The 22244-nt window shown below is 40.8% G+C and overlaps 1 protein-coding gene and 1 long non-coding RNA gene across 2 annotated transcripts in view; one reads left to right on the top strand and one right to left on the bottom strand.

Moving 5' to 3' along the window:
* Window positions 1–10788: 10788 nt before the first annotated feature.
* Window positions 10789–22244, top strand: part of LOC144231104 (uncharacterized) — a 40850-nt gene continuing 29394 nt past the window's right edge. Inside the window, exon 1 of the long non-coding RNA XR_013334984.1 lies at window positions 10789–10877. This is a non-coding gene — a long non-coding RNA (uncharacterized LOC144231104). The remainder of the gene's footprint in view (window positions 10878–22244) is intronic.
* Window positions 19278–22244, bottom strand: part of LOC144231110 (uncharacterized) — a 28579-nt gene continuing 25612 nt past the window's right edge. Inside the window, 1 exon segment of the mRNA XM_077763498.1 lies at window positions 19278–20593. Coding sequence (XP_077619624.1) covers window positions 19278–20593 — 1316 coding nt within the window.

The following is a 22244-nucleotide window of genomic DNA, read 5'->3' as shown; positions in this document are numbered from 1 at the left end:
TTTTCTATACTTAGGAAGATAACAGTATTCCATTGAGAGTAATGTTACTGCCCCAAGTAAGAGATGAAAAACATTCAGATGAAGTCTTAGCATGCTTTCACATGTGTCCTGGGCGGCACTAGTGACTCTTAACTTAGGAAGGTAAACTCTATTTGTTGCCTTTCCAAATCATCTCTAGTTCTTCTGTGTCTCCTCATTTCAATTCCCATCAACCTATGTATCAGAGCTGTACCCCTCCCACATCAGTCACTTAGGCCCTTGTAGGTTCTCATCAGTAGTTTGGATTTTTTCTGAGCAATGAGAAGTGATCTTTAAACAGATCACTGGAGGCCATATTTAAGATTTAAATACAACATTGTCACTACTTCTTTGAGATAAGAGGAAAGAGGTATCAATGGACTACAGGTTTAATTCAGGCACTTGGCACTGGAAGAGTTATGAAGGCATATAAAACATGATGATGGTGTCTTTTGAGAGGACGATAAGACCAACTGAAGCAAATATGGAGAACTCTGGAAAGGTGGGTGCACAAATGGCAGGGAGTTCTTTTTGTCACTCCAAAGGCTTAGGAACCTACATGTGGTGAACAAATGTGACAGAGATAGAAACTTGGGAAATGTGATGGGTTTCAGAGAAGTCAGTTCCTATCTTCATGATTTCATAAATTCTGTGTAGTGCTGAGGACATGCGATGTTGGATGAAAGAGATTGCCAAAATCAGTGGCAGTGGATGGAGAGGGGTTGTTGGAAGATGCAAACATTGTGGGTATAGTTTCCAATGTCACATGGCAGAGTAGATGCTAGAAATGAGGAAGCCTACTGGACGTTGGCGGGGTCAGCAAGCTGTGTGCCCTTCATCCACAAAGCACTAGAATCTTAGGTATATAACACCGTGTTGGTCTGATCTGCTGTAGATGGATGATATTCCAGTGAAGCTGATCCACAGCTGGCAGGAAACTCATTTCTGCTTGAGTCCCATGATGAGTGTTCTACTTTGAAGATGGTGTAAGGTACTGATTAGTTGGGTAGCAGAAATCAGAGGCAATATTTCTGCCTCAAACAGTCCACTAGTCTTTAGACTAGATGCTTCTCTGCTCATTCACAGCCAAGATGGCATTTTTTCCCATCTGGTGAGGGAGGAGAAACAAAATTTCTGTCCATTGTGGAGACAGATACTATGAAGTTGAGAACCAGGTTATGCTTACAATTAACATTGGCACAAGTGATAATAATGATGCATTTTGGGATAGCTGTTCTTTTGTGTTCTGCTATACCATGAAAAGGCCAATGTGTACTTAATAGAAAAGAAGATATAAATTTTGTATTATGGATACAGTGTGTAGATAGATGCTCATGTCTGATAAAGTGGCTTATACACCCTATGGTGCACTCTGGCTTTTCCATTTCTTCCCTGTAGTATTGTCCACCTGCAGGCATTATACTCACACTTGCTCATAGCCAAAGATGCTTGCCCCACCGTCAGGTATCAAACCATGTTCCATGCAGCAAGGAGGGAGATAAATCTGATAGGACTTATGGAACTTATTCTGCAACTACTCCTTTTTGACTCAGGACAGCTCATCCTTTTGAAGGCACTTTTCTCTTTGCCTCATTGACCAGAACATTGGAAAACCACAACTCTAAGAAACAACATAGCTGTAACATAGGTTGGTATGTGAGATTGTTGGGAATGGCCGGTGTTACCTGAAATGTTTCAAGGCATTTGACACAAAGGACATCATGCCTTGCACTAGAATCAGCTGCTATGGAAAGCACCTGAAATTTAGAGTATGCCTACCCAGGACTGTATCATGTATGCAATTAGAGTGCTAATTCTTTATACTTGGGCACCAAGAGCTGCTTAAGCATGCAATTATTTGCTGTCTTATAGTAAAAGTCATGAAATACAGATTCATAGTGAGAATGCTCCTATATTCAACTCCATTATAAAATAAAACATATGTTAATGTTTGTCTATATGTGTTTCATACCTTATTTGATAAAATGTTTGCATAAATTCTAATTCACATTAAGTTGTATTATTTGATGAAGGAATGTGAGAAGTGTGTTTCTGGGTGATTCCAGGATGCTCAAGGAGGGCGTTGAGGAAAGTGAGTCATGGAAGACATGAAAACCAAAACAGACCACCTTAGAGTCAGATTTACTTATGAACAAATAAAACGTGTATGTTGCGTGTGCGTGTGTGTGTGTGTATGCCACACTACTAACATCACTGCTAATATAGACGGTTCCTAAGAGTGACTTCTCTATGCATAACTCAGGGATGACCTGTGATTTAGTTACTGCAGAGACTGTCAAATTCATTTTGGATCAAGTTTACCTGGAGCACGTACAAAATATCATATTTCTAGGCCTAGTCCCACGTTATCATTTCAATAGTTCTGGGCTGTAACTCCCCAATTTTCCTTTCTCACAAGTTCTCAGGTGATGCCTAAGGGCCATGTTTTGGGAACCTACTTGGAGAATAAATGTCTGGGGGCATATTTATGGTTGTCATCTTGAATAAAGATTCAATATTAGCCCATTGTGGTGCCTGGGCAGCTTATTTGGTTAAGCTTTTAACTTCTGCTCAGGTCATGATCTCATGGATTATGACTTCAAGCTCCACATCGGGCTCTGCACTGACAACATGGACCCTGCTTCGGATTCTCTGTCTCCCAGTCTCTCTGCCCTTCCCCAGGTCGTACTTTCTCTCTCTCTCTCAAAATTAAACATTAAAAAAAAAGATATTAGCCCATGAAGAATGCAGTCAGATATAAGGATGACCATGAGTTGTTGTAGGTAGACTGTGGTCCTGGTTTCTAGATGTGAACGTGGGCTCATGTGTAGTCTAGGCTCCTCCTGTGTTTTAAGCCTGAAAGGCTGAATAGTGTACCTTGTCCTCAGTAGTCAAATAAATACACAGTCTGTTATCTAACATCAGTAAAAAAGGAATCAGATTTGTCCAAATGTATGAAATCATAACGGTTAAAGTCATTAGAATAAAGCACTAATAACAGTGAACCATACATTTTAAACACTATAGAGTGACTTTAGATTTGGGTGAATAGTATAGATTGGATTTAATTTTTCATGGAATGCATAGCCCACAACTCATGTTTCCATGCTGATTTCACTGTTGTTGAATATAAATATTGAACCATGGAAAATGGCAGCTGTGTATTCAGAGTGGAAATGATCTTCCTGGTCCAGATTTTCACTGGACACCTGCAGGATTTCTACCTCTTATGTCATCATTTTCCTTTACTCTAGTGTAACCAGGGCAAGGTGGACAGGTTTTCCTCAGTCACCTGAATGTAACCAAGTGTTGGGCATTATTCTAAGGGAATCCCAGACACCTTAGTGGCTTTTGGTTTGAAACATTTTCTCCATGATTTTGGATGCAGACTTTTTGCCCCCTCAGCTTCTCAGAGAGTCCAGAGGTGAGTCCATTGGCAATGTTGGTCCTTGAGTGTCTTCCAGGCCATCACCATCAATCCCAGGAACTCCAGGTGAGCAAAGTATTAAGTAACAGTCTCATATTCCATTGCCCTTCCAGTATCCTCTGCTGGATCCAACCTGAGCTGGTAAATATCACAGCTCCTAGGTATATGTGTGACAAGAAGAACAAGAGATACATCGCAAACACTATAGGCTTTGGATAATCTAATATACTCTGTGACAAGCACATGGACGTATCTATGCAGCATTCAGATGTACCCAGATGTTTTGTTTTAAGGATTCATTATGGTTTTTATTCTGTGTGTGCACAAGCCAAAGGGTGAACACCTTTATAGGAACAATATCTCACCTAGATCCTCCCCTGAGATAACAGCTACACCAAGAATTCTAGTCCTAGGGAGCACTTTTGTAACGTTTTATACCCTCTCTTCCACCCATTGTACCTTTTCTCTTTCATTAGACTATGTGGATGGAAGTGAACAATGGAGCCTTAACCAAAGCCCACTTCCCAGGTGCCAACCCTTTATTCTCTGGAGTGATGACCACTGTGTAAGCAGGTTCTTCTCTCTGTGGGAGGCAAAACAAAACACTTTTTGTCCCTGTCAGTCATTTATATAGTCATANAGGCTTTGGATAATCTAATATACTCTGTGACAAGCACATGGACGTATCTATGCAGCATTCAGATGTACCCAGATGTTTTGTTTTAAGGATTCATTATGGTTTTTATTCTGTGTGTGCACAAGCCAAAGGGTGAACACCTTTATAGGAACAATATCTCACCTAGATCCTCCCCTGAGATAACAGCTACACCAAGAATTCTAGTCCTAGGGAGCACCTTTGTAACGTTTTATACCCTCTCTTCCACCCATTGTACCTTTTCTCTTTCATTAGACTATGTGGATGGAAGTGAACAATGGAGCCTTAACCAAAGCCCACTTCCCAGGTGCCAACCCTTTATTCTCTGGAGTGATGACCACTGTGTAAGCAGGTTCTTCTCTCTGTGGGAGGCAAAACAAAACACTTTTTGTCCCTGTCAGTCATTTATATAGTCATACCTCACTGAGTGTTATGCACAATTACACGGCAGTCACATTGTAGGTAAAATTGTGGGTAAGATAATCTAGTAATAAGTAATAAAGTATGGCCATACAATGAATCCTTTTATAAGTATTATATAATTATCCATACAATTATCTTGTATTAATGCTTCCAGTAGATAAGGAGAGAATCTATTCATTACTAAACAGTTTGTCCTGAAAGATTGCAGAGATACTCAGAATGCCTTTAGATGTGTATCTTTCAACATGAGGTATTATATTTGCCTAAAATTTGCCTGGGCATGGGGTATTGGAGACAGTTTCATAATGGGCGATAACATATTTTGTGACCCTTCAAAATACTGGTGTCCCTGATGGTCAGGGCAGAATACCTACATGGCAACAAGCATGGGCTTTAAAATCTGCCATACTAGGTCCTGCCTTAATGAAACCCATGGCGGGGTGGGGGTGGGGATGGGGGTGGGAAAGGAAGATCCTTTAACATTGCAAGGTTAAGATCCACAAAATATCTAGAATCATGACAACCTCAGCTACCTATAACCTGTGGTAATTGAAATCCAGGCTTCTTATTCCAGACAGCCCTGCTCAGGGACGGAAGCATCACCCCTGCACCAAGGATGCTGCTCCAGCAGGACAGGTCTATGCTCTACCTGAAGGCCCAGACTCAGCATAAGGTTTCTGGTACCTGAATCACTGTAGGGGCATCTGTCCAGTACCAGGGACTCTTTGGAATATTTGGGGATGTCCCATGTAGACTGGGGTTAGGATGGCACCAGAATCTGAATCTGCTTCCATCTCAGAGAAAAAAGGGTAAGTCATCCAGTGTCCTCTCCTCCCTCCGTAGAAGGAATCTCCTTCATGGCACCCAGGTGGGACTCAGTCCAGGTTCTTCATACTGTGGTAAAGAACACTGAGCAAGGATAGAGATGCAAACAGATAGATACTGATTGTTTCCATGCACCTGGTCGTGAGAAAAACAGAGGAGACTCAGGATCCCTACCATGTGGACATTTTCAGACTAGAGCTAATGAGAAGGTACATTGTTGAATTCAGGACTGTAGAGAGAATGAGAGGAAGAGCTGGCAAAGTTGGGCCAGTTCCCTTCTCTGTGGTGTGGTGTGAGTTATGGGGTCATTTCTGATGGGCATCCATGGACCAAAGAGTTTTCATTAGCAGTAGAAATAGCATTTATTTTACATTCTTGTTAAGAATAAAGTTTTCTAATGTAATTGTCCCAGAGAATTCTAAGTGTTTTATGTTAAGTTGCTCTTCATTGTATTTTATTAAATAGAAAGGAAAGAGATGAAATAGATTAAAATAATATGAGCTAAGTGTATGAAATTTCTTTGGGCAGGCTTACAACTGACAGAGTGGGAAGAACCCAGAGTAAGGGGATCAGAGCCAGCAGCCAGCTCCCTCCCTCGCCCAAGGCAGATCCACCCCCTTCTGAGACTGTGTCCGGGTCTACTTGGCTCTGAGATCTCCTGCCTTCCCAGGACAGATTAGAGGAGGTGAGATTCTGAGTGGTTGTACTTTCATCTCCCAGGGCGGTGCTCACAATTCCAAATAACCAGAAGCAGATAAATGGGAGCAGAGGACTATATATTTTAGTCCCCTCATCTCTCTTTTTATCATTAAATCCTGTTTTTCACGACCCTTGACCCAGAATCCTGTTTTCCATTCCTGCAGATTTAAGTAGTTCCTCAGGTAACAAAACATAAATATATGCATATTTTTGGTATGATTATAACAATCTAGCTAATTAACATGCCCATCACCTCATATAGTTAAGTGTCTTGATTTATTTATTTATTTTTAAATGTTTATATATTTTTTAGAGAGAGAGAGAGAGTGGAAGAGGGGAATAGAGAGAGGGAGATGCAGAATCTGAAGCAGGCTTCAGGCCCTGAGCTGTTAACACAGAGCCCAACTTGGGGCTTGAACCCATAAACTGTGAGATCCTGACCTGAGCCGAAGTCCAAAGCTTACCTGACTGAGCCACCCAGGTGCTCCAGGTTTTTTCTGTTGTTGTTGAGAACATCAAACATATACTCTCTTAGTAAATTTCAAGTATAATAGACATATAATTATGTGTAGTTACTATGCTGTACTTTAGATCTCCAGAATTTCATGGATACCTGAAATTTTGTACAATTTGACCAACATCTCCCACTGGGCCCTCAGCCACCTCTTGGCCATCACAATTATACTCTGCTTTAGTAGTTCAACATTATTAGATTCCAGATACAATTGAGTTAATGCAATATTTGCCATTTTCTGTGGCTAATACTACTTAGCATAATATCCTTCATAATATACTACTTAGCATAATCCCCTTGTTATTCTAAATGGAAGGATGTCCTTTTTTTAAGGCTGAAGCATGTGTATATAGATATTATGTATTATGTATTATTTATGATACATCATATCTTCTATTAGCTAACATAATTTATAATTATATATATATGAAATATATATGTTATATTTTCCATACTCACTTGTAGAAAGCAGGGAAATGAGAGGGAGATGACATGTCCTATTTTCTAGCATGACTATATTTGAAGAAAGCAAACCTGGAAACAACAATGTGGAGGAATTAAAATATCATGTATTACCAATGAGGCTGTGCATAGTACAGGAAACTGGCATTCATTTATAAACTCAAACATTTCTCTACCCTATTAACAAATTTGTAAACACAGTAAAAACTCTCTGAATTTAAAATCTACCTTCGGGGCGCCTGGGTGGCTCAGTCGGTTAAGCATTGGACTTCGGCTCAGTTCATGATCTCACGGTTAGTGGGTTTGAGTCCTGATCGGGCTCTGTGCTGACCGCTAGCCCAGAGCCTGGAGCTTGTCTTCAGATTCTGTGTCTCCCTCTCTCTCTGATCCTCCCCTGCTCACACTGTCTCTATCTCTCTCTCAAAAAATAAAGAAAACAAAACAAAATCTACATTCCTTTCAGTATATTTCATTCATCCATATTTCACTCCGATAATAGTTTTAAAATTTTCAATACAAACATTTTTTAATCGATAGGGAGAAAGAAGAGGAGGCACATGGGTGGGGCCTCATATCACATCTTCATGGTTATTATAGGACACCTAGTGCCCAGCTGGCAGGGGATTATGAGGATTAAATCACATCATGCTTGTGAATTTTCCATAACTTCCTTGTGAACAAAAAGTTAGTGCTTAATAAGCATGGCAGTAACCCACATATACATGTTGTTATCCAAATAGAGGCCTACTCAGACATTAGAGCGTTCAGAGCCTTCTGTCTGTAAACTGTGAAGTGCGGTGAAGCATGTGGTCCTGCAGGATGGTGACAGTGGTCTTTGCTGGGAACCAACAGTAGACTCACCACAGAGGAAAGGAGGTGGCAAACTCCTCCCTGGGAACTCAGCAGGAGTTGTTTGTGTTGAGTCAGATGGTGGCTGTGGGGGGCTCAGGTGTGCTGTGCTGCATCTCTCGTGCAGTGCCACTAAACACGGGTGCGGGGGAGCAGCATCAGCACTAACAAGGAACCGGTGGAAGATGCCAAGTCACAGACCCGATTCCAAACCTGCAGAATCACTATCTCTCCTATGAGACCTGGACCACATGATTTATATGCAAATTAAACTTGAAAGCACAGAACTGCTGATCAGCCTGGGTTTACAAGAAACATCCCATGGCGAGTTTCAAGAACCAGCATCACCTGGACCCTCTGCCGGAGTCTGTCTATTGGTCAGAGTGAGAGCATCGGTGCTGCTCTAACCATGAGCTCCAGGTGATTCTCAGGTGAGGCCCGGGAGAAGCACGAGGAGCTGCGGACGTATTTGGGAGGCTGTGTCCAGCTTTCAGTTGAAGACACAGATACTCAGTTCAGTGTGGACTGGGAAGGGGCAGGTGAGTGCCGCCCCCATTCTCTGGCCTGTGGCGGGGTGTGTGGGTGTCTGTGGGGAGGCGGGATATCTGAAACCCGGGATGAGAAACTCACAGGTAAGTGTCCCTTCAAGAGCTCCTTTTTTTCTGAATCTTTCCTGTGATGAAGTCACAGAGAGGGCGTTTTCTGCATTTCAGGATTCTTCTGCCTCGGAGGTGATGAGAGCAGGTGAAGAGGCTGTGCTGAGGCCTTGAAAGGCCGACAGGTGTGACTTCTCCCCGTTCTATCTCCCCATGAGCACTCGAGAGCAGGGAGAGGAAGACATGGCTGCTTCTCAGGTAATGTCCTGACTTGGCTCAGGGACTGTGTCCTCGTTTCTTACTGAAACGCTATGATTTTAGAACTTGCAGACCTTTACTTTTTTACCTCTGGTGCGCGTGCCTGCCAGATTTGTTTTGTATCCCTTTCATGACAGTTAAATTCAGCTCCTTAGGACATTCCTGGGTTACATCTCTGGGCCTTCTCTCCATTCTCTCCCACCGGCTTTCCCGTACAGCATGGACTCCTACCATGAATCATGACCTGCAACTACTGAAAATATTCCCTCTGGGTAGATGACTGTGGTGCTGTGTTGGTACCCAAGACTCACACTGGAGATGGTCTGGTTTCGGGACCCCAGGGAAGGGGTAGAATATATACTACTTAGGTCTTGTCTGGGTGTGGCCTGAGTCTAAGGAAACTAGTTAATGAACATGAACAAACAAACCAGATGACTGTTGGGCCCAAAATACGTGAGTGTTCTGAAAAAGAGAGCCTTACTCTCTAGATTTCTTCAAAAAGAGACTATTTAAAATTTTTAATGTTTTATTTATTTCTAGGAGAGAGAGAGCGCGAGCAGGGGAGGGTCAGATAGAGAGGGAGACACAGAATCTGAAGCAGGCTACAGGCTCTGAGCTGGCAGTCAGCACAGAGCCCGACGCGGGGCTCGAACCCACGAACCGTGAGATCATGACCTAAGCGAAAGTCGGACGCTTAACCGACTAAGCCACCCAGGCGCCCCCCAAAAAGACTATTTAAAATATGTTAAAGATTATAGGATGTGAACTGAATCTATGCTTGAATTTGCATGAAACTGCTGTATTTTCATGTTTGGAATTATAATTTGTGTTTTGTATCTTGCAAACTACATCACAGTAGCACTGAGTCCTTCTATGCAGCAGGCCACCGGTACCAATTTGTCTTGTTGCAGTTAATGATAATTTTTTTCACCTGGTTAAGGGTCTTTCTCCCAGATTCACCCAGAAAATGAAAGCTCGCTCCTTTGTTTACTAGAGATCTTGGGTTTTGCAAATACAAGTTTGTGTTAGTTCTTGATCTCTTAAGGTTGCGTTTTCGGGGTGCCTGTGTGTCACAGTCGGTTAAGCATCTGACTTCGGGTCATGATCTCATGGTTCGTGGGTTCGAGCCCCACTTGGGCTCTGTGCTAACAGCTAGCTCAGAGCCTGGAGCCTGTTTCAGATTCTGTATCTCCCTCTCTCTCTCTGACCATCCCTTGCTTACATTGCCCCTCTCTCTCTCTCTCAGAAGTAAATAAAACATTTAAAAAATTTAATTCCATTTTTTTCTGCACAATGTCAGAGACACTCTCTCATTTATCACTCTTATTTTCGGCAAAAGGCAACCAGTATCATTTAATTATGGTATGTCCAAGTGTCTTAAAATTTGAAAGAGTAGCTCAGCACAAATGACAAAGGACATCATTGCAAAAAGGAACTAACCAGGCATTTGTTGATGTAAAGAAGGAAATATTCATGATGTTTTATCTTCAATTTAACCTTCCCTTTTATCTGAGCTTATCTGTGACCTCTGTAGATTAGTTATAATTCTAGGGCCTAAATGGCCTCGAATATTGTTGTACACATTTCAAAATCCAATATCTATTCTTTATTTTTGATTCAGTAGTACTTCAAATTAGAGTGAAGGAGGGGCGACTGGGTGGCTCAGTCAGTTAAGCATCTGTCATTGGCTCAGGTCATGATCTCATGGTTCCTGGGTTTGAACCCTGCATCGGGCTCTGTGCTGACAGCTCAGAGCCTGGAGTCTGCTTCAGATTCTGTATCTCCCTCTCTATCTGACTCTCCCCTCCTCATGCTCGCTATCCCTCTCTCTCTGTCTCCCAGAAATTAATAAAACATTTTTAAAAAGTTTAAACCAAAGTGAAGGAGTAGAACATTGAAAAGCCTTCCTAAGTGTTCTAAAGATGCCACCAGGAAACAGCATTTGGAGATACCATGTTCTGTATCCTTCTGTGATGTGCTGTTTCTCTGGAGCACAGGGCTGGATTTGAAACTGTAGATTCACCAGCAAGAATCATGTTTCTTTTTCTTATAAATAGGCCTTGCTGTCTCTATGTTTGACCTGGGCAAGATCTTTGGAAAAGGAAATTGCCCTGTGCACGGAGAGAAAGGAGATTGTAACCACACACCCAGGTAAGTGGGAATGAATGAAGCATATGACAGAGGTAAGGGCCAAAAGTGAAAAGAAAGACTTGATGTTAAAATGTGGCTTTGAAAGCTCTGCTTCAATGGACTGATTGTAGAAGCCTAGGTTTATTTCTTCAGTGGTCACAGAGGGACATGAGCTGTCTCTCTCTTCTCATGCTCCTACATCCTCTAAAGAGTTACCTTCTATGCCAGTGTCTTCCATGGCATTCACAGTGAAACCCAAAAGCCTCCCCATGGCCAGTGAGGGTCTGTATGATTTGACTGGTGCTTCATTGCTTTGAGGGGCCTGTGAAAATCTCTCACTTGGGAATTGGGTACTGCACATTCAGGTTTTCCAGGAGGGTTTTGGATGCTGGGTGATCCTTCCTGGGATTAGAGATGGTTTCTCTTCTTTTGCATCATAAGTAACCTTAAAAACGATGGCACAAATCTGAAAACCATCATTGTTGGCAATGATGGCACAAATACAGAGAAAAGACTAAGAAATAGAAAAGAAGGGTGGATTAGAGGGATACTTCATAGGTCAGTCATTTTCCTTATGTATTTGGTTAACTTTATTTAAAATAATGTTTATTCTTTTTTGGAGACAGAAAAAGAGTGGGGGGGGGGCAGAGAAAGAGGGAGACACAAAATCTGAAGCAAGCTCCAGGCTCTGAACTGTCAGCAGAGAGCCCAGTGCAGGGCTGCAACCCACCAACTGTGAAATCTAGACCTGAGCAGAAGTCAGCTACTTAACCAATGGAGCCACCCAAGTGCCCTGTATTTGGTTAAAATTTTTGATAGTTTGTTTATTTTTGAGACAGAGACGGAGAATGAGTGCAGGAGAGGCAGAGAAAGAGGGAGACAGAGAATCTGAAACAGGCTCCAGGCTTTTAGCTGTCTGCACAGAACCCGATGCAGGGCTTGAACCCACAAACCGCGAGATCATGATCTGAGCCGATGTTGGACGCCCAACTGACTGAGCTACCCAGGTGCCCCTATATTTGGCTAATTTTGAATGTGGACTCTCAATGGACATCCCAGAAATAGAAGATGGGATGCTTTGGGTTACAAGGTGAAATGGATTCATTAAGTTGTACATCCTCTGCTCTCCTAGATCTGAGTCTGAGCATCAAGACCGTGTCAACAACAACTTGGGCCACTCAGTAGGTAGAGCTGCCAGGAAACCTATTCTCTGAGGTGTTCTGAGAAGGGAGGATCAGGGACTGGCTGTGGAGGCATGGAGGGCAATTTCATGGCCTACCAGGTCATTTTTGACAGAATCTGAAGGGAAAATTCGGTTAGGCTCCATTTAGGCAGAGGGTTTCTTCCCAATGCAAATTCAGGGGCATCTGACCTCTGTGCCCACAATGTTGGCCCCAAATGATGCATCAGGAGTCAGAGTGGAGGTGGTGTCTTAGAAGGGCCGCTGGAGGTGGGAATGACGCACCTGGTTGAGCCAAGCTTCAAGGTTGGTGCTGTGGAGCCCTGGGGAGGTGATAGAAGCACGTGCCTGTAGGTTTTGGTCCTGAGGGGGCGGTCTGTGCTACCAGTCCCCTGTGTGCATGTGCAGCACTCAGTGGAAACCTCTATCTGTGCAGGTGATGAGGGGAGCCATTACCCAGAGTAAAGTCTGGGCAAGTGAGGGTAGAGTTTCACTGGTGTCTTCAGCACCCGTGCAAAAGTGAGTGGTGAGGGACAATGAAAGATGTCACACTGACTCTTCTGCCCATAATGCAAGTGGGCAGGAACGTCGAATAGGCCTTGTGAGAAAAGTGGTCAAATGGAAGGTGATACTGTGTGGTAGTAAATGATGAGCTGATGTACATTCGCAATTTCAAGGGTGCATTTAACCATTTAATTGATCTATCGAGATGGTTAGGCATGCTCCACTTGTAGGAGGTAGTGGTAAGGTTTTGACAGAAAGGAGGTGGAAGCAGAGGAAGGAGAGTGTTGGATTGCATACACCTTAAGCATTTCCCATATGTTTGGAAGGCCTAGTTGACTGTAATTGTTCTTAAGTTCATTTTCTTCTGCTCCAGTGCAGCGACTGCTAATTCAGTCTGTTTCCTTACGAGGCTTCCTTGGCCTTAGAACCACCTAAGCTATGGCTTCCCTATTGAACTGTGGAAACCTAGTTGGTAGGATATTATGTTGTGTTTGTTTTAAATCTGTCTGCAAGGGAAATCTAAACATAGTCCAACCATGGTAAAAATGCACAGTCATGAGGCAGCAGTCTCGTCTCCCAGAACCACCCTGTTAAGTCACATGTGTACACATGAAAGATCACATTTCATGATGTGTGTGACAGCAGGATACAGGTATGTTCAACTAGGGAAGCATACAAACCAGTAAATGTATGAACATAGATGTCTTCTTAACAATTACCGTGGTGTATGATGTGTTGTTTTTTTTTTCTGTGTGTGTGAGGTCCATGTCTACTGGTGTGAAAATACCACCTTCAAGTAGCATTAAAAAAGCAATTTGAGAATAAGTTTGTGACAATATTTACATAAACAATGAACCAAGCACAAGATATTTAGTACTTCTGTGTTAAAGAATTTTGAATGCAATTAAACATACACGCTGAATTTGCATAAGAGGGAGGATCCACCTCTACTTGAAAAATAGTGATTTCTGAAGATCAAACTATTGTTGGTTGGGAGAAATCAATGGTTTTTACTTTATTTAAATATTCTTATAAACAGAGTTTATAATTTTTATATTATAATTAATGAGATGCCTAATGTAGTTATTTTCTATCACTACCATAACCAATCATCATGTATTTAGGAGCTAATAAAAACACAATTGCTTGTTAGTAAGTGTGAATTTCAGTGGACTTAGCTTTACTTTCTGTTAAGGGTCTTGTATAGTTAAAAACGAGGGTCTCATGAAGCCTGTATCTTCTGGGTCACCATCCTCATTCTTAGATCCTCATGTATGCACAACCACTAATGTGCTGATTTAAGGCTTTTTTCCCCACGGGTATTGAGATAAGTGACCTATTATAGTAGAATAAGGTGTACAACTTAAGGATTTGATACAGGCATATATTGCAAAGTATTTACAATAAATCTAGTTAACATCCATCACCTTATAGTTAGGATTTTCTTGGGTGTGATGAGAAGTTTTAGGAGCCACTCCCTTTACCTCTTTCAAAAAGGAAGTACAGTATTGTTTGTTATAGCCAGCATATACTGTACACACACACATTATCTCTTCATCTGACAGTGGACCCGAGTTACTTTCATGTCATGGCTTTTATGAATGTTGCATTTTGCTTAGTTTTCACACACTTGATATGTTTTCTGTTTTGTTTTGTGCTCTAATTAACTTCTAGCTTTGTCATTGTGGTTGGAAAAGATACCTGATGGTATTTTCTTTTTTTTTTTTTTTAATTTCTTGCTTTTGAGAGAGAGAGAATGTAAGCAGGGGAGGGGCAGAAAGGGAGAGAGAGAATCTCAAGCAGCCTCTACACTAGATGGTGGACTCTAATGTGGGGCTCAAATCCAAGAACTGTGAGATGGTGATCTCAGCCAAAGTCAAGAGTTGGACACTTTTGAGTCATCCAGGCACCCTGCTTGATAGGATTTCAATCTTAAATTTACTAAGATAGATTTTTGTGAGCCAACATAGAATAGATACTGAGAATGTTCTATGTGCACACAAGAGTATTTTACTGCAGGTGTTGGATGGAATGTTCTAAGACCACCTACTTAATGGAATTGAAGTTTGATATTTCCTTATCGATTTTTCTGCCTGGATAATCTATTCATTATGGGAAAGTGCACTATTGATGTCCCTTGCTACTGTACTCCTGGTCTTTTCCTCTCCTTGTCTGTTAATAGTTCCTTTATATTTAGGCGCTTTTATGTGGAGTGGATAAATACTTACCAAAGTTCTATCCTTTTGTTGAATTGACTATTTTCTATTTATTCTTTTTTTAGGGAAAGCTGGTTCTATTTCTTAAACTATGAAAGATTTCTATATATATTTAACAAACAAAATTAGTTTCAAAAATAATTGACTTCTACGTACTAAAATTTGACCACATCAACACAACAATCCAATGCACAAAGAGATTATTATGTAGCTCAGGGAGTAAGAAGCAATAAACAGAATTAAATGTCTTCTCAATGCAGACACTACATGAATATACAAATATATAGCTTTATTTTTTTAATGTTTTATTTATTTCTGAGGGAGAGAGGCAGGCACCGTGAGCAAGGGAGGGTCAGAGAAGGAGATACAGAATCCAAAGCAGGCTCTAGGCTCAGAGCTAGCTGTCAGCACAGAGCCCGACGCAGGGCTCGAACCCACGAAATGTGAGATCATGACCTGAAGTCGGATGCTTAACCAACTGAGCCACCCAGACGCCCCAACAAATCTGCAGCTTTAATGTAACACAAATCATAAGGACAGTGCTGGTTACCTTTCTCCAACATGAAAGGATTAATGTGTTCTATTTAGTGAATGTGTATATAATGTATTGCCAGAATCCTGCTCCAGCCATTCCAGGGGTCCCTGAAGGATGGACTGTGTCAGCGAGAGAGTGATGCAAGGGTCCAGAGATTGTTTCCGGTCATCAGGCAGGCATCTCTGCTCAGTTTATTTATAAATAAATAAACTTTATTTATATGTGAAGGTACAGGGAACAAGTGGCATTTGCCTTAGTAGATGATGATTACAATGTTTCCAGCATAGCCTTGACAAAAACCTTTTACCAAGAAATGAACAGAATTGTATACATAAAGGTCAAACTTTTATGAGTAAGGGTCATTAATCTATTTATAACTCAAGGAAAATATCAAGAAAAACAGGATCTGCCAGAGACACAATGTCTACTCTCACAACCTTAAAAGAAGATATCTTTAGCATTAGCCACAGTGCCCATAGTTCCCACGTCATCCATGCCCAGGAATAGCGTGTTACTCTATATGGGCATATTATTTTATTGTTGAACTAAGGGCAGGATCTGACCTTTCAAAGTTATCAATTACTTAGTTCTAATCATGATTCGCAGGCCACTGAACTTTAATGTCTCTCCATATCAAAGTCCTTAACCAGATGAAATCATCATACCAGGGCCAGAACAAGGGGACAAGCCATTCCTAATCTCAAGTAACAAAGCAATCCAGGGTACAGTGCTCCAGCACAAACCATAAGAAAAGGGGCAGCTAGTGGTCACCACCCGATGGTGGGACATCTTGCAAGCCTGCCTTAACCTCACAAGTATTCTCAGCTAGTGACTTCAGTATGGCTCCCAACAATGTATAAATCCTCAATTCACACGTACTGTGTCTAAAAAGTGTGAACGAGGTAGACCATAAGGTTTTCCCATCTAAAGACGTACATTTCAGAAAGAACCTAACGGGAAGTAAATCCACTATCACAAGTATTGCAAAGGTGATCCATAAAAAGTTGATCATGTGCAATTAATATTAATATTAGAAATTTTAGAGTGGTGGTATGGTAACGCGCCTGAAAAGATAATTTATTTGGGGTCTGAAAATATCAGAGAACAATGTAAATTCAATGACCTGTGAAAGGGGGGAAAATGCAATGTATTACATCAAGAAGTTAGCAAATGAAATACTGTGCAAAAGATTTATTAGCCTCTACAAGTTGGTTTTGATAAACTATTGGCTACTTGTTACAGTAGAGTACCAAGATTTTCATTGCAATAGTTTTTTCTCACACTCATCAAAACCTCAAAGCAAAAGGTCTTTCTCGAAGTGGCATTCAGGGTTCTTTTTTTTCCTCCAACCCTCAAACCACAGGAATAGGTTTTTTAGTATCAACTAGCCAGTTAGGGGACTCCTAAGATACAGATGTTCATAAACCTTACAGAAGCTACAATTCAGGTACCTGCAGAAAACCACCAAAGTGGATGGAAAAATGTGTTGGTTTTAAGTGTTAAACACTTTAGGAGTGACACGAACACACTATCGGTATCCTTCCCAAACAAAAATGGGGGGAACCTTATTGGCTTTCTGCCCAACACCATGTAACTAAAAATGCTGCATGAAGTCACCCCTGTATTTTATAAGGATGTTCACTGTGTCTTCTTACAGTCTTTAGCTTAAAGTCTATTTTGTCTGATGTAAGCATGGCTACCCCCACATTCTTCTGTTTTCCATTGGCGTGGAAGATCCTTTCCCACATCTGCACTTTCAGCCTGAGTGTGTTCCCACAGCTGAAGTGAGTCTCCTGAATGCAGCACCTATTGTTAGTTTGTGAACCTCTTTCCTTTCAGCCAATATATCTTTTGGCTGGAGCATTTAGTCCCTTTATATTTAAAGGAAGTATTGAGACATGTATGGATAGAGTTACTCTTGTCATTCTTTTCAATGTTTTTAGCTGTTTTAGAGTTATTGGCCCCTTTCTTACCCATTTGCTCTTTATCTTTTTGTTGGTTTTCTAGAGTGGTGTACTTTGATTCCTTTCTCTTTTGTGTATCTCCTACAGACTTGGGCTTTGTGGTTACTAGGCTTGTCTCCTTTAAGTTGCTAACGNGCTGCATGAAGTCACCCCTGTATTTTATAAGGATGTTCACTGTGTCTTCTTACAGTCTTTAGCTTAAAGTCTATTTTGTCTGATGTAAGCATGGCTACCCCCACATTCTTCTGTTTTCCATTGGCGTGGAAGATCCTTTTCCACACCTGCACTTTCAGCCTGAGTGTGTTCCCAAAGCTGAAGTGAGTCTCCTGAAGGCAGCATATATTGTTAGTTTGTGAACCTCTTTCCTTTCAGCCAATATATCTTTTGGCTGGAGCATTTAGTCCCTTTATATTTAAAGGAAGTATTGAGACACGTATGGATAGAGTTACTCTTGTCATTCTTTTCAATGTTTTTAGCTGTTTTAGAGTTATTGGCCCCTTTCTTACCCATTTGCTCTTTATCTTTTTGTTGGTTTTCTAGAGTGGTGTACTTTGATTTCTTTCTCTTTTGTGTATCTCCTACAGACTTGGGCTTTGTGGTTACTAGGCTTGTCTCCTTTAAGTTGCTAACGCCTTCATTTTGCATACTAAACTCTTTGAGACCTGAGGTAATTCTTAAAAAATCTGAATGTACAATCCCATGCCTTTTTAGGGAAGAGTTAGCTATTCTCTTTCTCATATCTGTGAAGACTTCATTTCAACCACATCAACTGATATTCTCTACTTCTATTGCTGTTATGAAGTTGTCTCGGTATGTGACTGGACTGCCACCTCTTGTGCCTTAAAAGGCAGCAAGTAAACCATTTTATTTGTAACATTCAGAAACTTTTTTTAGTTTGAATAAATGGACAAGAATTTTCTTGGATGTTCTGAACACCTAGTTCATCATAACTTACATCATAACGTTATAAGCATAGACAACATTTCCATTTAGATTCTTTTATAGACTGTACATCATTCTGTCCTTCATCTTCCATGGAAAATCAGGTATACAGGCATCCCACTGAAGGAGGAAGGGCATCGGATATCTTTGATGCATAAAGATCAGCCACATACTTTCACACACCCACGGGAAATAAATGAATTTCCTGAAGTGATTTGAGAGCAGAAAGACATCAATACTTACTAGTCAACATCTTAAAGAGGGCCAAGGTAAAACAAGCACACATTGAAATTAATGACTCCTGTTTAAAAATCCATCCCTTGTATATTTTGAGGCATACCAGCAGATATATTAACTAGGTGTTCAACTTTGTTTCATCCCATAAAGTATTTTTATTGAGAAAAATGTCTGAATAGCATGACCAATGTACTCCTTTCTACTCTGATTTCTGTGACATTTATGGACAGTTGATCAGGTAAATACAATCTAAATATTTATATCTTTCAAGTTACCTTCCTCTCTGTATGCTGATGTTTTCTAAAGTGTATATTTAAAAATGTCTTTTCTTCCTACATTATCCTCAAGTGTGCATTTGGGGATATTGAGTCATGACTGAGTTCCAGTTAGAGACACGGCCACACTCTGGACATTTTACTGTTTCACTCCTGTGTCATACCTGTGATCATGATGAAGTTGTGAGTTCCAGCCAAGGGTTTTCCACATTCATTACATTTGGAACGTTTCTTAACAGGAACTGTGATCCTGAGTAAGGCGTGAACAGTCTGAAATGTTTTACCACATTATTTTAAAGTTTTCTCTGTAGTATGAGCTCTGTGATGTGGAATGATGCTTGAGTTCTGATTAAAGGGCTTGCCAAATTCTATTTATAAAATCATCTCCAGTATATATTCTCTGATGAGGAATCAGGGTTTAGCATTGCTTTCAGGTCTGGCACATTCCCAAATATTTATCATTCTTCTCCAATATGAATTACCGGATGTGGAATAAGAGTTGAGGAGTCCTTACAAATTCTGTCATTGTCTTAACATTTAGAAGATTTGCTCCAGTATGAATTCTGTGTTAATAAGGAAAGGTTGAACAGTGATTAAAGCTTGTCTCACATTCTTTGTATTGGTAAGGTTCATCTCCAGCATGAGTTCTGTGATGTTCAGTCAGGGTTGAGAGGTGCCTAAAGTCCTTGCCGCATTTTTTACATTAGTAAGGGTTCTCTCCAGTATGGATTCTGTGATGTTGATTAAGGACTGAGGATCGGTTAAAGGCCTTGCCACATTCATTACATTGGTAAGGTTTCTCTCCAATATGGATTCTGTGATGTCGAGTAAGGATTGAGGATCGGTTAAAGGTTTGGCCACATTCTCTACATTGGTAAGGTCTCTCTCCAGTATGGATTCTGCGATGTTGCTTAAGGACTGAGGATCGGTTAAAGGCCTTGCCACACTCTTTACATTGGTAAGGTTTCTCTCCAGTATGGATTTTGTGATGTTCAGTAAGGTGTGAGCGGCGGGTAAAGGCCTTGCCACATTCTTTACATTGGTAAGGTTTCTCTCCAGTATGGATTCTGTGATGCTGATTAAGAAGTGAGCAGCAGGTAAAGGCCTTGCCACATTCTTTACATTGGTAAGGTTTTTCTCCAGTATGGATTCTGTGATGCTGATTAAGAAATGAGCGGCGGGTAAAGGCCTTGCCACATTCTTTACATTGGTAAGGTTTCTCTCCAGTATGGATTCTGTGATGTTCAGTAAGGTGTGAGCGGTGGGTAAAGGCCTTGCCACATTCTTTACATTGGTAAGGATTCTCTCCAGTATGAGTTACCTCATGTTGTGTAAGGGCTGAGCACAACTTGAAGATCTTGCCACATTCTTCATATTTGTAAGGTTTCTGTACAGTATACATTTGCTGGTGGTCAAGGGCTTTGACACCTTCATTACCTATACACCTTTTCTCTCCAGTACTAATTGTCTTATGCATATTTAGTTTTGATGAATGACTAAACATGTTCCCTGTTTTATTACCTCTGTCATGGATTTCTCCCTCATGAACCCTCTGATGATCACCAACATTGGAGGACTGGTTAAGAATTCTCCCACATTCATTATATTTGTAAGGATTCTCTCCTGTAGGGATACTCTGGTGTGTAATAAAGTTGGTGCTTTGATGAAAGACTTCCCCATATTTATTACATTCATAATTGTTCTCTGGAAAAGGAGTCCCCAGATGTCTTTGATGGCCTTCATTCTCCCCATCCTTGTTGCAGTCTGTCATTACATGTCCATTCTCAAGGGAACTATGTTTATAGCCACTCGTTGACACGTTTTGGAAAGAAGCTTCTAGGCATGGCTTTGGCAGGAATGTCTGGGTGCCATGTGAAAATATAGCTGAAAGAGATCAAATAATAGAAAGTAAAATCATTCCAGGTACTACTCCTAGGTGAATGTACTGACAACTTCTAATAAATAACCTTAAAATCAATCAGCAAACATCAGGAAGATAGCTGAGAAGTAATCACCAGGACTTCACTCTTCCATGGATACATATAAACTTGCACACAGGAACTGACCACATAGCTTAATAGACAATACCGTAACATATCTTTCTGTAGCACAAATCAATTTCTTATATCTGAGAAGAATCAGGAAAGCACCCTATGGACTCAAAATTACCAGAAGAAAGGAAATTCAAACCTAAAACAGAAATGGAAAATAGAGGCTTTGGCAAAAATAGGAAAAATTAACAATGGGAAAAGTTGATGTTCAGAGCATACTCCCAAAATTATCAGAACTATATCTAGTCAAGTCAGAATGGTAGAGAAGATTATAATCAGAAGTGAAGAAGTGAAGGCAGACACAGTATAAGTGAAACCACTGAAATAAAAAATAAGGCCATGGTCGATAATTATATGGCAAGAAGTAGATACCAAAGAATGGTTATGAATTTCCAAAATGGTGAAACCTACCCGAACTCCATCATGAAGAAATCTATCTATCCATCTATCTTGGATCTTTAACACAGCATAAATCTTTTGGGTAACTGGGAAATGAAAGGTGCATTTTGGCACTCTGTTGAAGTTCATTTAGGGAGTAGAGCAAGAGACCAGGCATGTACCTCATCGGCATTTTGACACCCTCCCTTACCGCCTTGAGAATTATACCAGTATACTCTGGTCAGAAAGCAGCTCCTGCCCACGATTTTGGAAGAAAAATAATTCTCTTCTCCACATTCCCAAGAAATGATTTATGAAACAATTATGCCTCTGAGTTGAAAGAACTAGAAATAGGTAAATTTCCTCGGATTTGGAGTGTCACAAGGGGAAGTTGGTGCAGCAACATGTGGTAAGAGGGCTTCATTACTTACAAAGGGCGGTCTGCCTTGCACATTTGTTGCCTGCAGGCCTGCCATGGCAGAATCATTGGTTGCCAGGACAAGAGGCAATACTGGGGCCCAAGCCTCCATAGATTGGGGAGGGGCTCATTTGGGATGAGGTAGGCTGTGGGCAAGAGGCATCTCAGTTTCTAGGGAAGAAATTGCTAGTGGATCTTGGTCTCCTCATGGTGGTTCTCTGTGGCTTTGGGCACATTTTAAATGCAACAATACTGGGCAGGATATTTTTGAAAACCTGTCAACAACTGCAATATAATGAGTATGAACTAAGGGGAGAATCCTGGTTATTGCTATATTGGAATAAACAGTATTTTCTTAGGTAACACTTCCATACTTCCTTTCAAATTTTTAATAGATACCACACTCCTATGAATCAGAATCTTAAAATGATAGAAAAGTCTACCTATCATGATTATAAAATTATTATCCATAGAATTATCCATGTATCCACCTATTCCTACTCTCCCAAAATAAAAAGCTTTCTTAAGTACTCTCTCAGAGTGGTTTTTCTATATATATACAATTATAAATGTAGATAATTTTCCTTCTTCCTCATATTTGGGCATTATTCCATTTAATTGGTTTTCTACCAAAGGATTTGGGTTATCTCAATCTTCATTTTTTACATAGGTATGGTGAATACTTGTA

Source organism: Crocuta crocuta, unplaced genomic scaffold, assembly GCF_008692635.1.
Source record: "Crocuta crocuta isolate KB4526 unplaced genomic scaffold, BGI_CrCroc_1.0 scaffold104, whole genome shotgun sequence".
Taxonomy (NCBI): Eukaryota; Metazoa; Chordata; class Mammalia; order Carnivora; family Hyaenidae; genus Crocuta; species Crocuta crocuta.
The sequence above is the reverse complement of the archived record's forward strand: the minus strand, read 5'-3'. Positions and strand labels throughout refer to the sequence as shown.